Source organism: Rhinopithecus bieti, unplaced genomic scaffold, assembly GCF_001698545.2.
Source record: "Rhinopithecus bieti isolate Rb0 unplaced genomic scaffold, ASM169854v2 scaffold_64314, whole genome shotgun sequence".
Classification (NCBI taxonomy): Eukaryota; Metazoa; Chordata; class Mammalia; order Primates; family Cercopithecidae; genus Rhinopithecus; species Rhinopithecus bieti.
Window position 1 is genome coordinate 519,281 of NW_016824620.1, and position 17,423 is coordinate 536,703.

At 41.2% G+C, this 17,423-nt stretch overlaps 1 protein-coding gene across 1 annotated transcript in view; it reads left to right on the forward strand.

Annotated features, from left to right (window-relative positions):
- PBRM1 (polybromo 1) overlaps positions 1–17,423 on the forward strand; it is a 154,888-nt gene that overhangs the window by 108,621 nt on the left and 28,844 nt on the right. The window contains 6 exon segments of the mRNA XM_017862427.1: positions 2,872–3,057; positions 4,296–4,453; positions 5,188–5,451; positions 11,711–11,860; positions 14,210–14,243; positions 14,246–14,365. Coding sequence (XP_017717916.1) covers positions 2,872–3,057; positions 4,296–4,453; positions 5,188–5,451; positions 11,711–11,860; positions 14,210–14,243; positions 14,246–14,365 — 912 coding nt within the window.

The window sequence follows — 17,423 nt, forward strand, 5'->3', positions numbered from 1 at the left end:
TATCAAAAAAAAAAAAAAAAAGGCCGGGCGTGGTGGCTCACGCCTGTAATCCCAACACCTTGGGAGGCCGAGGCGGGTGGATCATGAGGTCAGGAGTTCAAGACCAGCCTGGCCAAGATGGTGAAACCCCATCTCTACTCAAAATACAAAAATTAGCCTGGCACGGTAGTGGGCACTTGTAATCCCTGCTACTTGGGAGGCTGAGGCAGGAGAATTTCTTGAACCTGGGAGGCAGAGGTTGCAGTGAGCCAAGATGGTGCCACTGCATTCCGGCCTGGGCATCAGAGCAAGACTGTATCAAAAAAAAAAAAAGGCCGGGCGTGGTGGCTCACGCCTGTAATCCCAACACCTTGGGAGGCCGAGGCGGGTGGATCACGAGGTCAGGAGTTCAAGACCAGCCTGGCCAAGATGGTGAAACCCCATCTCTACTCAAAATACAAAAATTAGTCAAGCATGGTGGTGGGCACCTTGTAATCCCAGCTACTCAGGAGACTGAAGCAGGAGAATTGCTTGAACTTGGGAGGTGGGGATTGCAGTGAGCTGAGATTGTGCCACTGCACTCCTGCCTGGGAGACAAAAGCGAGACTCCATCTCAAAAAAAAAAAAAAAAAAAAAGAACTAAAGACCAAAATCTACATTATTTCAATAGATGTAGAAAAGGCTTTTGACATGTTAAAAACTCTAGATAAACTAGGTATTAAATTAAAGAACATACCTCTAAATAATAAGAGCCATCTATTACAAAGCCACCCAACATCATACTGAAATGACCAAAAGCTGGAAACATTCCCTTTGAAAACTGATACAAGAGAAGAATGCTGTCTCCCACCACTCCTATTCAACATAGTATTGGAAGTCCTGGCCAGGGCAGTCAGGTAAGAGAGAGAAATAAAGGGCATTCAAATAGGAAGAGGGGAAGTCAAACTACATCTGTTTGCAGATGACATAATTCTATATCTAATAAACCCGTAGTCTCAGCCCAAAAGCTCCTTCAGCTGATAAACTTCAGCAAAGTATCAGGATACACAATCAGTGTACAAAAATCACTATCATTCTTATACCAATAGCAGCCAAGCCACGAGCCAGATCAGGAACACGTTCTCATTCACGACTGCCACAAAAAGAATAAAATACTAGAAATACAGCTAACCAGGGAGGTGAAAGATCCCTACAATGAGAATTACTCACTGCCCAAAGAAATCAGAGATGACAGAAGCAAATGAAAAAACATTCCATGCTCATGGATAGGAAGAATCAATATTATTAAAATGGCCATACTGCCCAAAGCAATTTACAGATTCAATGCTAATTCTATCAAATCACCAATGACATTCTTCACAGAACTAGAAAAACTATTTTAAAATTTAGATAGTCAGGCACGGTGACTCACGCCTATAATCCCAGCACTTTAGGAGGCCAAGGCAGCCAGATCACTTGAGGTCAGGAGTTCAAGACTGGGTGACGAGTGAGACTCCATCTAAAAAAAAGAAAAAGAAAAAAAAATGTTTCCAGAGGAATAAAATAAATAACATTTAAAATGCTAATTATTAGCTCTTCCATTTATGGGAAATTAACCTAAGGAAGTAATCAAAGATTTGGGCAAAGCTTTATCCTCAATAAAAACCCTATGATATTTGCAAATGATATCTTGTGCTGGAACTTTTTTTTTTTTTCGTTTTTTGAGACAGAGTCTTGCTCTGTCACCCAGTCTGGAGTACAGTGGCGTGGTCATGGTTCACTACAACATTCACCTCCCAGGTTTAAGCAATTCTTCTGTCTCAACCTCCCAAGTAGCTGGGACTACAGGCACCCACCACCATGCCAGCTTATTTTTTTATATTTTTAGTAGAGATGGGGTTTCACCATGTTGGCCAGGCTGGCCTTGAACTCTTGACCTCAAGTGATCCACCTGCCTCGGCCTCCCAAAGTGCTGGGATTACTGGCGTGAGCTACTGCGCCCGGCCTGTACTGGAACTATTAATAAGTTTTACTTAACAAAAATAAAAGTCGGTTGGGCGCAGTGGCTCACGCCTGTAATTGCACCATTTTGGGAGGCTGAGGCAGGCAGATCTGAGGTCGGGAGATCGAGACCAGCCTGACCAACATGGAGAAACCCCATCTCTACTAAAAATACAAAATTAGCCAGACATGGTGGTGCATGCCTGTAATCCCAGCTACTCGGGAGGCTGAGGCAGGAGAATCGCTTGAACCTGGGAGGCGGAGGTTGCAGTGAGCTGAGATTGTGCCACTGCACTCCAGCCTGGGCAACAAGAGCGAAACTCCATCTTGAAAAAAATAAAAATAAAAGTCATTTTGAAAAGCATTTCCTGTCCGGGCAAGTGTTCATGATATATTAAATATATATACATATATATATAGTTTATTGTAGAATATACATATTATATATTTCTTCAATTCTATGACTCCGTTAAATGTGTCGTATTTGTGTAATAACTTGTTAGTGAAATGAAACACATTGAGAAGCCTTAAGGTGGAAGTGAAGTATATCAGAGATTATCTCTAGAAATACTTGATTTGAAACGACATATGTACTTCTTTGTGCCTTTCAATATTATCCAAAATGACCATGTGATCATTTATTAGTAAGATGATGTTTTTATTCTATACATCCTTTGTGTAGTTCTATATTCATTTAAATTAATGATGGTCGTAATTCAAAAATATGGTTTTGAGTAGAGGCTGTTAGGAATGTGAAGATCATACTGTTGCTGATTCCTGCCTTCGCATGTTGCAAATGGAATTAAATGTATTGAATGTATTATTAGTATGTGTTGTTTGAATCCTACATCTGACTCCAGCATCCCTTTGGTGAGTACCTTTTTCCTTTATTTATTTATTTTTTTACCTAAGAAGCTGAAAAGAGTGAAGATTCCTCTGGTGCTGCAGGCCTTTCAGGCTTACATCGCACATACAGCCAGGATTGTAGCTTTAAAAACAGCATGTACCATGTTGGAGATTATGTCTATGTGGAACCTGCAGAGGCCAACCTACAACCACATATAGTCTGTATTGAAAGACTGTGGGAGGATTCAGCTGGTAAGTTTGTTTTAAATCAAAGAACAGTTTAGTGAGATATGACTATTTGACTTCTCCTTGCTCCTCGGGGAAGAAAATTTTAACTCAGATATCTTATGCCTTTCCATAATAATTGTTCAATATATCAATAAACGTAAGTAAGCACCCATCATATGAAAAACATAGGACCTATTGGGCAGGTGTCATAGTTGAGTCAAAAGAAATACAGCTTCTTAAAGTCTGGTTGAAATTCATTCGTTCAATTGATACTTATGAAAACATACTTTGAGCCAACCTTTATGTAGAGTGACAGAGATTCAAAAGAACAAAAGTTCATGTTTTCCCTTGCAAAACTACTCCAGTAAGGAAGATTATAATCAAAAAAGAAATTATTATAGAATGACATGCCTTGGCTTGGCATTTGTTTTCAAAAAGGCTTTCTAGAACAGTTGCCTTTAAATTGAGACGTAGAGTATGCATAGAAGTTAATGAAACCAAAAGTTGGTGGAAATGTGATCCAGGCAATCCAGTTCTGTGAGCTATTTATCACATGAAATACTTTTGTATTCCTTCACCAGAGAGCTAAATATGTCCTTCAGTAGCATATCTATACCCTTACTAAAGTGCACAACTCTAGATATGTACTAACCAGAGCACAGTGGAACAGGTCTCATCACCTGTCCTCCTCATTATATATTTTATATGGCTTTTAATATGAAGAAGAGCCTGGGTAACATGGCAAGACCCCTTCTCTAGAAAAAATAAGAAAATTAGCAGGACATGGTCGCACTTGCTATGGTCCAGGCAACTTGAGAGGCTGAGGCAGGATGATCACTTGAGCCCAAGAGGTTGAGGGTGGATATATATATGAGGGGGAAAAAGTAGCATGCATTTTTTAGGCCTCATTACACTTTATTATTTTAGAGTATTATTTCTCCTATGGATAATTATGTTAAGAACCTGTAGCTGTAAAAATAAGCACAGTGCTAGGTTCAGATCATGGCAGAATGGATTGATGGTACATTTCCTAATTTTGCAAAGAATGTGTGATTTCTGAGCTGGGCACAGTGACTTATACTTATAGTCCCAGCTACTCAGGAGGCGGAGGTTGGAGGACCACTTTGGCCCAGGAATTCAAGTACAGCCTGGGCAACATTGTAAGACCCAGTCTCTTTAAAAAAAAAAAAAAAAAAAAAAAAGTGATTTCTGTTAACAATGATTTTCTTTCTCTTCCCCCTCCCCCACCCCCCATTTTTGAGGTGAAAAATGGTTGTATGGCTGTTGGTTTTACCGACCAAATGAAACATTCCACCTGGCTACACGAAAATTTCTAGAAAAAGAAGTTTTTAAGAGTGACTATTACAACAAAGTTCCAGTTAGTAAAATTCTAGGCAAGTGTGTGGTCATGTTTGTCAAGGTAAGAAACTCATTAAACCCCAAAGTATCACTCATTCCCTAGGAATAAAATTTTAAAACACAGAAAATATTGATATTTACAAAATTAGGAACCCTGTCTTAAACTATTTTTTCAGCTGTGTCTGTATAGCTATATGTAAAGATTTGGGAAGGAATTAACCTGAACTTGGTTGTGAAAGACAAGTTCACACTACTTGCTGCTTACACTATTTGGCTGTAATGCAATTAGGTTAAGGTTTTAATATTGCCAGGCTAATTTTTAAGTATGGTGTTTTTTGAAGGATAATCATTACAAATTTTCAGTTTGGTTTTTAGGTAATAATGTGTGCTTTTTGTGTATCTGTCTGATATACACTCATGAGCCCTCTTCAAAGCTTTAAGGAACATTATAGTTATACTAAATGATCATATGTTTTCAAAGAGCAATTGTAAGCTAAATGGAATTATTTGTTTTTATAATTTAAAGGGTGCGTATCTAATCATATGTTTTCAAAGAGTAATTGTAAGCTAAATGGAACTATTTGTTTTTATAATTTAAATGGTGCGTATCTAATAAGTCCATTCTGTAGCCAAAGAAATACTTCTAAATCTCTGGTCATTTATTATTTTTTGTTAACTGCCAGAAAGTTGAATTAGTTCAGCTTTTGTTAGGTTGGTTGGTTATTTGCTTTTTTTTTTTAATTGGTTTTCAGAAAATTCACTTAATTTTATTCTTATGCCCTCCCCACCCTCCAGGAATACTTTAAATTATGCCCAGAAAACTTCCGAGATGAGGATGTTTTTGTCTGTGAATCACGGTATTCTGCCAAAACCAAATCTTTTAAGAAAATTAAACTGTGGACCATGCCCATCAGTTCAGTTAGGTTTGTCCCTCGGGATGTGCCTCTGCCTGTGGTTCGCGTGGCCTCTGTATTTGCAAATGCAGATAAAGGTGATGATGAGAAGAATACAGACAACTCAGAGGACAGTCGAGCCGAAGACAGTTTTAACTTGGAAAAGGTATGCAGATAATAGCCACACAGAAAAAAATTTTACATCTCAAAACAGCTATTCCAGAAAATAAATGAATAAAGTATTCAAACTCAGAAAAAGAGCAACAACACAAAACCTTAGCCAAACAGAAAGAAGGAAACTATAACAGAAAGAAATTTACACTTTCAAAACTGTACATTATAATTTAAAAGTAAATCAGGCCAGGTGCCGTTGGTTCACACCTGTAATCCCAGTATTTTGGGAGGCCAAGGTGGGCAGATCAGGAGGTCAGGAGTTCGAGACCAGCCTGACCAACATGGTGAAACCCCATCTCTACTAAAAATGCAAAAAGTAGCTGGGTGTGGTGGTGCGTGCCTGTAATACCAGCTGCCTGGGAGGCTGAGGCAGGAGAACAGCATGAACCCGAGAGGCGGAGGCTGCAGTGAGCTGAGACCATGCCACTGCATTCCAGCCTGAGCAAGAGTGGGACTCTGTCTCAAAAAAAAAAAAAATTTAGAGTAAATCTAAGAGCTAATTATTTGACAAGTCCAATTAGATAAACTGCCAACTATCTAATAACGGGAAAAGAAAGGGGTTAAACTCTGGCACAAAATGTGGAAGAAGGCCAGGTACCGTAGCTCACACCTGTAATCCCAGCACTTTGGGAGGCCGAGGTTGGTGGATTACCTGAGGTCAGGAGTTCGAGACCAGCCTGGCCAACATGGTGAAACCCTGTCTCTACTAAAAATACAAAAAATTAGCTCGATGTGGTGGTGGGCGCCTGTAAACCTAACTACTCAGGAGGCTGAGGCAGGAGAATCGCTTGAACCCAGGAGGTGGAAGTTGCAGTGAGCCGAGATCCTGCTATTGCACTCCAGCTTGGGCAACAAGAGCAAAAAACTGTCTCAATCAATCAATCAATCAATCAATAAAATGTGAAAGAAATGTAAAGACTATACATTTCTGCTAATAAATTTGAAAACCTGAATAAAATGGCTAATTGTCTAGGTTATTACAAATTACCAAAATGGAATCAGGAAGAGATATAATACAGAAATGTACAACAACATGAAGAAATTTTTTAAAGTATCATAGAACTGACCCCAAAGAGTACTGAGGTCAGACAGTTCCATAGGCGACTTTTTTTAAAGGGACCTATGATTATTATACTGTTGAAGCTATTTCAGAGCAGGGAGAACAAGAAATTTCCAGTTCGTTTTGCAAAGCCAGGATAATCTTGATTTCACAACCTGAAAATAAAACAAAAAACTGCAACTCAGTGTTATTCATGTATATTGATGCAAAATTACTTGGGGAAAAAAAGTAAGTGAAATCAAATTACTTCTTTGAGAACAACATGATCAAGAAGTGAGAATTCATTCTAAGAAAGCAAGAATTGTTCAGAGTTAGGAAAATCTTTAAATTTCATTCATTATTCCATTAGATCAAAGGAAAATTATTTGGTAGAGAACCCATCTTGGTTTTTTTAAAGTCTTTCAATAGGTATTGCCTTTAGTGTAATTTTTTTTTTAATTCATATTTGTGTCTCAAGCTTAAAGCCTGTAAAACAAATTCCTTTTTAAAGTTACATACTGGACAAAGGGGCTTACTGTTCTACTGCTTCTTAATATTTTTCTGAAATTAACCAATGTAGTTAGATAAACAAAAGCAGTAAAAATATTGACAATAAAGAAGCAAGAAGACAGTAGTGTTGGCTCATACCTGTAATCCTAGAACTTTGGGAGACCAAGGCAGGTGGATCGCTTGAGTCCAGGATTTTGAGACTAGCCTGGGAATCATGGTGAAACCTTATCCCTACAAAAGTACAAAAATTAGCCAGGCATGGTAGCACAGGCCTGTAGACCCAACTACTTGGACGGCTGAGATGGGGGTATCCCGTGAGGCCAGGAGGTAGAGGCTGCAGTGAACTGTGATTGCACCACTGCACTCCAGCCTGGGCAACAGAGCAAGACCGTCTCAAAGAAAAAAAAAAAAAGCAAGAATACTTTTTTGCAGATAATTGGGGGAAATTAACTGAAAAGGTTTGGAAACAGAAAATTTGGCAAATAGAAATTTTCAAAATCCATATGCAAATGAATAGTCTTCATATATAAACTAATAACACTTTTGAAAGTAAAGTGTTGAATACACTTTAGCAACTGTTAGAAAAATCTTAGGGAAGAAAATATCCATTTCACACTAACAACAAAATACATTAAGAAATAACCTTGGCCGGGCGTGGTGGCTCAAGCCTGTAATCCCAGCACTTTGGGAGGCCGAGACGGGCGGATCACGAGGTTAGGGAGATCGAGACCATCCTGGCTAACAGTGAAACCCCGTCTCTACTGAAAAATACAAAAAACTAGCCGGGCGAGGTGGCGGGCACCTGTAGTCCCAGCTACTCTGGAGGCTGAGGCAGGAGAATGGCATAAACCCGGGAGGCGGAGCTTGCAAGGAGCTGAGATCGGCCACTGCACCCCAGCCTGGGCGACAGAGTGAGACTCTCTCAAGAAAAAAGAAAAAGAAAAGGAAATAACCTTAACAAGGAATATATAGAATCTCTAGGAAAAGAATTTACTGAAGGACGTAAAAGACTTGCATAGATTGGTTTTGAAACTTGACAAAATTATTCTAGCATTCTTATTAAGAATAAATATGTGACAGTCTCCAGAAAAGAAGGGGGGAGAAGGGTATGAAAGAGAGCTTTGCCCTTTGACAGTGAACTGAGGGATTTTTTTTTTAATTGAAAAATTAGAGCTTTCCCCTGCCAGATGTATAACATTTTATAAAACTACAGTTAAAAAACAAAATTAAAGCCCAGTACAGTGTCACACGCCTGTAATCCCAGCATTTTGAGATGCCAAGACAAGTAGATGAGTTGAAGCCAGGAGTTTCAGACCACCCTGGGCGACATAGCAAGACCTTGCCTCTACAGAAAATTTTTAGAATTTTATTTAATTTAGAAAACAGTTATTTACCTATAATTTTTTTCAATAATAAACTTGGAATAGATGAGGATTTTCTGTGCATTATATAAAACCATTGATCATTGTATTGATTTATGATTGAAAATACAAGGTTAATAAAACAGTCTAGGGACTACTGTTTCTAACACACAAAGAGCTCTTTAGGGTCTGGGGGGAAGGTAGCACTACAAAAATGAGCAGAGACCCAAATAGATAATTTACAGAAAGAAGGCAGCAGAAAACATGTATTAGTTAACCTAATAGTTTGTATAATACCTAACAGGATGGCAAGAGTTGAAAAGACTGATAGTATGTGGTACAGGAGGAAACCACACACACTTTTCTCCTATTGGTGTCTTTTTTTTTTTTTATTGAGATGGAGTCTCACTGTTGCCCAGGCTGAAGTGCAGTGGTGTGATCTCAGCTCACTGCAACCTCCACCTCTTGGGTTCAAGTGATTCTGCTGCCTCACCTTTCTGAGTAGCTGGAATTGCAGGCGTGCACCACCATGCCCAGCTAATTTTTGTATTTTTCATAGAGACAAGGTTTCACCATGTTGGCCAAGCTGGTCACAAACTCCTGACCTCTGATGATCTGCCTGCCTTGGCCTCCTAAAGTGCTGTTATTACAGGCGTGAGCCACCACCCCTGGCCTTTTTTTTTTTTTTTTTTTTTGGAGACAGAGTCTCGCTCTGTCCCCCAGGCTGGAGTTCAGTGGCTTGATCTCGGCTCGCTGCAAGCTCCAACTCCCGGGTTCACACCATTGTCCTGCTTCAGCCTCCCAAGTAGCTGGAACTACAGGCACCTGCCACCACGCCCGGCTAATTTTTTGTATTTTTAGTAGAGACGAGGTTTCACCACGTTAGCCAGGATGGTCTCGATCTCCTGACCTCGATCCGCCCACCTCAGCCTCCCAAAGTGCTCGGATTACAGGTGTGAGCCACCACGCCCGGCCCGGTGTCTTGGACCCAGCAGTTTGATGGCAAAGAATANGATGGAGTCTCACTGTTGCCCAGGCTGAAGTGCAGTGGTGTGATCTCAGCTCACTGCAACCTCCACCTCTTGGGTTCAAGTGATTCTGCTGCCTCACCTTTCTGAGTAGCTGGAATTGCAGGCGTGCACCACCATGCCCAGCTAATTTTGTATTTTCATAGAGACAAGGTTTCACCATGTTGGCCAAGCTGGTCACAAACTCCTGACCTCTGATGATCTGCCTGCCTTGGCCTCCTAAAGTGCTGTTATTACAGGCGTGAGCCACCACCCCTGGCCTTTTTTTTTTTTTTTTTTTTGGAGACAGAGTCTCGCTCTGTCCCCAGGCTGGAGTTCAGTGGCTTGATCTCGGCTCGCTGCAAGCTCCAACTCCCGGGTTCACACCATTGTCCTGCTTCAGCCTCCCAAGTAGCTGGAACTACAGGCACCTGCCACCACGCCCGGCTAATTTTTTGTATTTTAGTAGAGACGAGGTTTCACCACGTTAGCCAGGATGGTCTCGATCTCCTGACCTCGATCCGCCCACCTCAGCCTCCCAAAGTGCTCGGATTACAGGTGTGAGCCACCACGCCCGGCCCGGTGTCTTGGACCCAGCAGTTTGATGGCAAAGAATAGGCTCCAGTGGTAGTTCTCAAACCGGTGCTCCAAAAAATTCTCCTTAAGAGGCGACATCATGGGGCCAGGAAAGAATGTGATATTTTTTGTATTTTATCAGTATGGGAATGTGTGGGAATCATAATATATTTTAAAAGAATTATCTGGCTAGGCGCAGTGGCTAACACCTGTAATCCCAGCACTTTGGGAGGCCGAGGAGGTTGGCTTGGTGGCAGGTACCTATAATCCCAGTTACTTGGGAGGCTGAGGCAGGAGAATCACTTGAACCCAGGAAGTGGAGGCTGCAGTGAGCTGAAATCACGCCACTGCCTTCCAGCCTAGGTAACAGAGCAAGACTCCGTCTCAAAAAAAAAAAAATTACCAGTGGAAGTCAGCATGGTAATTAACTTAGATTCCTTATCTGGTATTTAGAAGTCTCTAGGAACTCTCTGTATATGAATTACTTGGTCTTTTTGGTCTCATATCTTTATTTCAGTATTACATGACCAAGACACGTCATTCAGGAACTTTTTTTTTTTTTGAAATGGAGTCTCTCTCTGTCACCCAGGCTGGAGTGCAGTGGCACAATCTCAGCACACTGTAGCCTCCACCTCCCAGGTTCAAGTGATTCTCCTGTCTTAGCCTCCCGAATAGCTGGGACTACAGGCGCCCGCCACCTCACCTGGCTAGTTTTTTGTATTTTTTAGTAGAGACGAGGTTTCACCGTGTTAGCCAGGATGGTCTCGATCTCCTGACCTCTTGATCCGCCTGTCTTGGCCTCCCAAAGTGCTGGGATTACAGGCTTGAGCCACCGCACCCGGCCTACACAGCTAATTTTTAAATTGTTTTGGAAATGAGGTCTCACTGTATTGCCCAGGCTGGTCTTGAACTCCTGGCTCAAGCAATCCTTCCACCTTGTCCTCACAGTGTGCTGGAGTTATGACGTAAGCCACTGTGCCTGGCCTAAATCTATCAATTGTTAATGTTAAGACATTAAGGGAGCCCAGTAAATGTGATAGAGAGGAAGCTTGTGTAGAATTTGCCGCTTACACTGTAGTAATGCATGAATGAGTCTGCTTTTAAATACTGATAAATCCTCTCCAGTTTTTTTGTTTGTTTGTTTCTAAAGGCAATGGGAATTGAGAGCAGGAGGGAGACAGGATAAAAGCATCTTAGGATAAGATTTTTTAATGAAGATTAACTAGAAATTTAAAATAAAATAGATACTTATTAATACTTTATTTCAGTAATCTAATTTTTTTGTTTCCTAGCCTCCTTCAAAGTTTCTGTTTCTGTATTTTTGTTTGTTTTAATTTCCTTTTTTTTTTTGTTTTTTGAGACAGGGTCTTGCTCTGTCGCCCAGGCTGGAGTACAATGGCGTGATCCTAGCTCACTGTAACCTCGACCTCCTGAGCTCAAGTGATTTACTCACCTCAGTCTCCTGAGTAGCTGGGACTACAGGCATGCACTACCATGCCTGACTAATTTTTTATTTTAATTTCTTTTTTTAGTTGAGACAAGATCTCACTATGTTGCCCAGGCTGGTCTGAAACTCTTGGGCTCAAGTGATCATCCTGCCTTGGTCTCCCAAAATGCTGGAATTACAGGTGTGAGCCACGTAACCAAGGGTTGTTTTTTCTTTTAAGTTAATGTGAAAGAAAAGTCTGCTTTCGTTTCTTACCTTCTCTATTCCTTGATTATAAGCTACCTTTCTTCAGCCAGTTTTCTTTACAACAGGAAAAAGAAGATGTCCCTGTGGAAATGTCCAATGGTGAACCAGGGTGCCACTACTTTGAGCAGCTCCATTACAATGACATGTGGCTGAAGGTTGGCGACTGTGTCTTCATCAAGTCCCATGGCCTGGTGCGTCCTCGTGTGGGCAGGTGAGTGTCATTGAAATAGGGAAGATGAGGTTGAATCTGAGAAATTTGGAACCAGTAGAAATTAATCACCCTTTGGATGAAGACAAAAGTCCTTCCCCTGATAGTTTCTCCAGCTGCTTCTCACACCACATTCCCCTCCAACCACACTTTCTTCTTTAAATTATCCCTCTGGGCTCTTTTGTTTTCTTCCGCTATTTACAGAACTCTCAGCTCAGAAATCTCCCTGCCTACTTCATATGGTAAACTACTTTACCATACATTTGAAGTGACACTTCCTTAAAAGGAAGTCTTTCCTGTTCACTGCAGAGTGGGTTAAGTCTCCCTTTTGCGCACTCTCAAAGCACCACATATTTCCTTCTCCTTAGTGTATATATCACATATTGGTGTTCATTATGTTATTGTCAGGTTTCAGCCTTGTAGTCCCTGCTCAAATCATAGTGCATGAAACATAGTAGGGGCTCAGATATTTGATGAACAAGTAAATGATAAAAGGATGACAGTATGGTTGGATGGCAAACAGCAGAGTCTGGTATCAGGTTGGGTAGGAGAGGATAGTGGTTAAGAACAGTGGTTCATTCCCTAAGTCCCAGCTCTGTTAGTTGTATGTCCTTAGGTGAATGATTTACCCCTCCGGGCTTCAGTTTCCTTATCATATCTGTTCATCATTCAGTAAGCATTTATTATACCTACTGTTTACCAAGCTCTGAGGATACATTAGTTAATAAAACAGACAAATATTCTTAGTCCTGGGGAGCTTTTTTCTAGTGTGAAGACAAACAGTAAACATCTTGAATAAGTAAAGTGTATAGTATGTTAGATCATAATACCTGCTATAGAAAAAATAGAGCAGAACAAGGGGAGAAGAGGGTCCCGTGGTCAGAGCAGGGATAATGGTTTATATAGGCCTCACTGAGAAGTTGGCAGCTGAACCAACACTTGAAGAAACTGAGAAAATGAATAATGTGAATATACAGGGAGAAAAGATTCCAGGAAGTGGGAACAGCCAGGGAACACCTGAGGAGAAGCATGCCAGGCCTGTTTGTTGCTAGGAGAGTGAGCCATTCATGAGTTAGTAAGAGATAAGTGCCAGGGGTAGGGTACATATCACATAGGGCCTCAGAGACCATTATAGGGATTTGGGTTTTTACTGAGTTACATGGAGTGCCATCCGATTGTTTCAAGCGCAGAGTGACATTTGATTTAGATCTTAATAGGATTGCTCTGCCTATTGGTTGTTGAGAATAGACTGTAAAAAGTCAAAGTAGAAGCAAGGAGATCTACCACCTAGGATGCTATTGCAATAATCCAGGCAAGAACGATCACGCTTCAGACCAGGGTGATTGCAAAAGATAGTATTTTGAAGGTCAAATTAATAGTATTCTTGATAAATGGAGTGTGGGGTCTGAGAAAGATTAAAAAGTCAAGGGTGACTCCTGTGTGTAAGCCTGAGAAACTGGAAGGGTGCAGTTACCATTAACCGAAATAAGTGTGATACTTCCTGTCAGGAATCACGATAATATGGAGCAATAATAATGTCAACTCTATGGGTTAGTTGTCAACAATAATGACTTTCATCAAATTCTCAAGGGGTGAAGGGGCACTAGATCCCTTTTTTTTTTTTTTTTTTTTTTGAGACAGTGTCTGGTTCTGTCACCTAGGCTGGAGTGCAGTGGCATGATCTCAGCTCACTGCAACATCCACCTCCTGGGCTCAAGCCATCTTCCCACCTCAGCCTCCCAAGTAGCTGGGACTATAGGTGCATACTGCCACGGCTAGCTCATTTTTGTATTTTTGGTGGAGATGGGGTTTCACCATGTTGCCCAGGCTGGTCTTGAACTCCTGAGTAATTTGCCCACCTTGGCCTCCCAAAGTGCTGGGATTACAGGTGTGAGCCACTGTGCCCAGCAAGGGGTATTAGATCTTGACCTTCAAAAAGATTATAAACCACTGTCTTAAAGGAATGTCTGCCACTCATGTGATCTGACCCCAAATATTGATGGTTTATGTCTTCGTTTGGTTCACAAGTCCAATGACAAATGCTTAGTTCTGTTTTCATCATGAACGTCTCAGGAAGAAAACCCGATCATTAGATGAAGCTATTAAGTTTTGTGCCTTGATATTACGTTAAAATTTTTTTTTTCTCTTGGACAAATAGCCAAAGGTTCCTTTCTCTTTTTCTAAGTATCTTTCATGTGTTTAATGAGGGAAAAATTAATGAAGTTGTCTTACCAAAACAGCCAGTGAAACTCCTCTGAATGGTACACATTACTAACTTTTGGTTAATGGAATTTTGTTAGATCAATCCTTCAAGAAGGAAACTATTTTAATGTAATTTATATATTTTCTCCCCAAGAATTGAAAAGTATGGGTTCGAGATGGAGCTGCATATTTTATGGCCCCATCTTCATTCACCCAGAAGAAACGGAGCATGAGCCCACAAAAATGTTCTACAAAAAAGAAGTATTTCTGAGTAATCTGGAAGAAACCTGCCCCATGACATGTATTCTCGGTAGGTATTTGTGCTTTTTTATTTAATAGTGTTTATTCCATCAAAATTGATTGAATACTACTTCTGTGCTAGGCACTGTCCTAGGTGTTAGGTATACAGCAGTGCCCAAATCTAAATCTCTGTTCTCTTATGTTGGGGCAGAGGTTGGGGAGTCAGTAAATAAATTAAAAAATAAATGTATAGAATATCAGGTGGTAATTAGGGCACAACCAAACCTCTCACCTCAGCCTTCCGAGTAGCTGGGATGATAGGCATGCCACCACCGCACTGAGCTAATTTTTGAAGGATAGTTTTCCTAGATACAGAATTCTCCATTGATAGTTTTTTTGTTCTTGTCTTTCATCAAGTTTGGGGAGTTTTTGGCCATTTCTTCAAATATTCTTTCTGCTCCTTTCTCTGCTTCCTTCTGGAACTCCCATTATACTTACGTTGGTACATTTAATGGTGCCTCACAGGTCTCTCAGACTCCTCATTTTTCTTTACCTTTTTTTCCTTTCTGCTCCTCAGACTGGATAACTTCAAATGACCTGTCTTCAGGTGCCTTCATTCTCTGCCTCCTCAAATCTTCTGTTGAACCCTTCTAATACATTTTTCATTTCAGTTACTGTACTTTTCAGCCCCAGAATTTAGTTTTTGTAATTTGTCTCTTCATTTATATTCACTATTTGCTATGACATTTTACTGGTTTCCTTTAGATCTTTGAGTATATTTAAGACAGTTGATTTAAGGCCAGGCACAATGGCTCACACCTGTAATCCCAGCACTTTGGGAGGCCGAGGCGGGTGGATCACCTAAGGTGGAGAGTTTGAGAACAGCCTGCCAACATGGTGAAACCTTGTCTCTGCTAAGAAAAAAAAAAAAAAATTAGCTGGTCATGGTGGCACATGTCTGTAATCCCAGTTACTGTGGAGGCTGAGGCAGAGGCAGAGGCTGCAGTGAGCCAAGATCATGCCACTGTACTCTAGCCTGGATGACAGAGCGAGACCGTCTCGAAAAAAAAGACAATTGATTTAAAGTCTTTGTTTAGTAAGTCCAGTGTCTGGAATTTCTCAGGAACAATTTCTGTTCATTTTGTTCTTTCCTATGAATGGGCTGTACCTTCTTGTTTCTTTGCATGCCTGATAATTTTTTGTTGAAAGCTGCTCATTTTGGGTATTGTAATGTGATAACTCTGGAAATCAGATTCTCCCCGTCCTCAGGCTTTGTTCCTACTACTTGTTATAGGATATGGTTGTTTGTTCAGTGACTCTTCTAAACTTTTGTTTGTTTGTTTTAAAGATTGTATTTTTGGCTGGGCACAGTGGCTCACGCCTTTAATCCCAGCACTTTAGGAGGCTGACGTGGGCGGATTGCTTGAGCCCAGGAGTTCGAGACCAGCCTGGGCAACATGGCGAAACCCTGTCTCTACAAAATATACAAAAATTATCGAGGTGTGGTGATCTATACCCATGGTCCCAGCTATTCAGGAGGCTGAGGTGGTAGGATCACCTGAGCCCAGGGAGGTCAAGACTGCAGTGAGCCATGATCATGCCACTGCACTTCAGCCTGGGCAACACAGTGAGACCCTGTCTCAAAAAATAAAAGATTGCTGTTGTTGTTATTGTATGTGGTTACTATAGTCTCTGTTCTGTAAGTGATTTGACAGAGGTTTTCGTAAATACTTGAGCCAATAAAACCACAAAACTCCCAGTCTTCACAGCTGACTTCTCTGTGTATGGTGGAGCACACCTTCAACACTCAGCCATGCAGATTACAACTCTGCTTTGCCTTTACTTCCTACTTATGCAGAGCTTGAAAGTCAGCCAGAAATGAGATCTTAGGGCCTTCTTAGGTCCTTTCTGAGCATGTACGCTATTGTTGGCATGTGTGTGGCCTTCTAGGCTCCCAGGAATGTGTGGGAACTTTTCAAAACCCTATTCCCCAAAGCATCTCACTCCCCATCTTTTCCTCTGAGGCCTTTTGTCCTATCTGCTGTTAGCCCCAACTGATACCCTTTGTCCCAACTGGCAACAGCTGGTTCATTTGACTTTAAATGTGCTGTGATTTGAATGTTTGTGCCCCCTTCAAAATTCATGAGTTAAAATGTAATCCCTAGTGCAACAGTGTTGGTAAGTGGGGCCTTTTAGGAGATGTTTAGGTCATGAGGGCTTGTCCTCATGAATACAATATTGCTTTTATAAAAAGTGCTCATGGCCGGGTGCGGTGGCTCAGGCCTGTAATCCCAGCACTTTGGGAGGCCAAGGCAGGCGGATCACGAGGTCAGGAGATCGAGACCATCCTGGCTAACACGGTGAAACCCCGTCTCTAGTGAAAATACAAAAAATTAGCCAGGCGTGGTGGCGAGCGCCCGTAGTCCCAGCTACTCGGGAGGCTGAGGCAGGAGAATGGCGGGAACCCAGGAGGTGGAGCTTGTAGTGAGCTGAGACCGCGCCACTGCACTCTAGCCTAGGCGACAGAGTGAGACTGTGTCTCAAAAAAAAGGGGGCTCTTGTAAATGGGTCTACTCTGTCTGAATGGATTTGTTGTCTCTTACACTCTTGCCCTCTGCCTTCTGCCATATGATGATATAGCAAGAAAGCCCTTGCCAGATGCTGGCGCCTTTATCTTGGATTTTCCAGCCTCCAGAACTATGAGAAAACTGTTCTTTATAAATTACCCAGTCTGTGGTATTCTGTTACAGCAGCACAAACAGACTAAGACAAAATGTTTTTGACAAAAGAACCTAGACACTTCACCCTGAGAGAATTCCCGGTTAAGCAAAATAAAGGCAAGCACTTTGCATTAGTGTTTAGAAAGCTGCCTGACAGGTCAAAACAGATGACCACAGTTCTTTGGGCATAGAGCTGTTTTGCTTCCTCTATCACCACAATCTTACACCAGGAATAGAGGCTGCCATCTTCAAGGCTGCCACTGAGACAGAAGGTAAGAGATGGAGTGAGGGTAAGTTAAAATGCCACAAAGCTCTCCTGCCAAGTTTCAGTCACTTTTTTTCTTTTATTTATTTATTTATTTATTTATTTATTTATTTATTTATTTATTTATTTATTTGAGGTGGAGT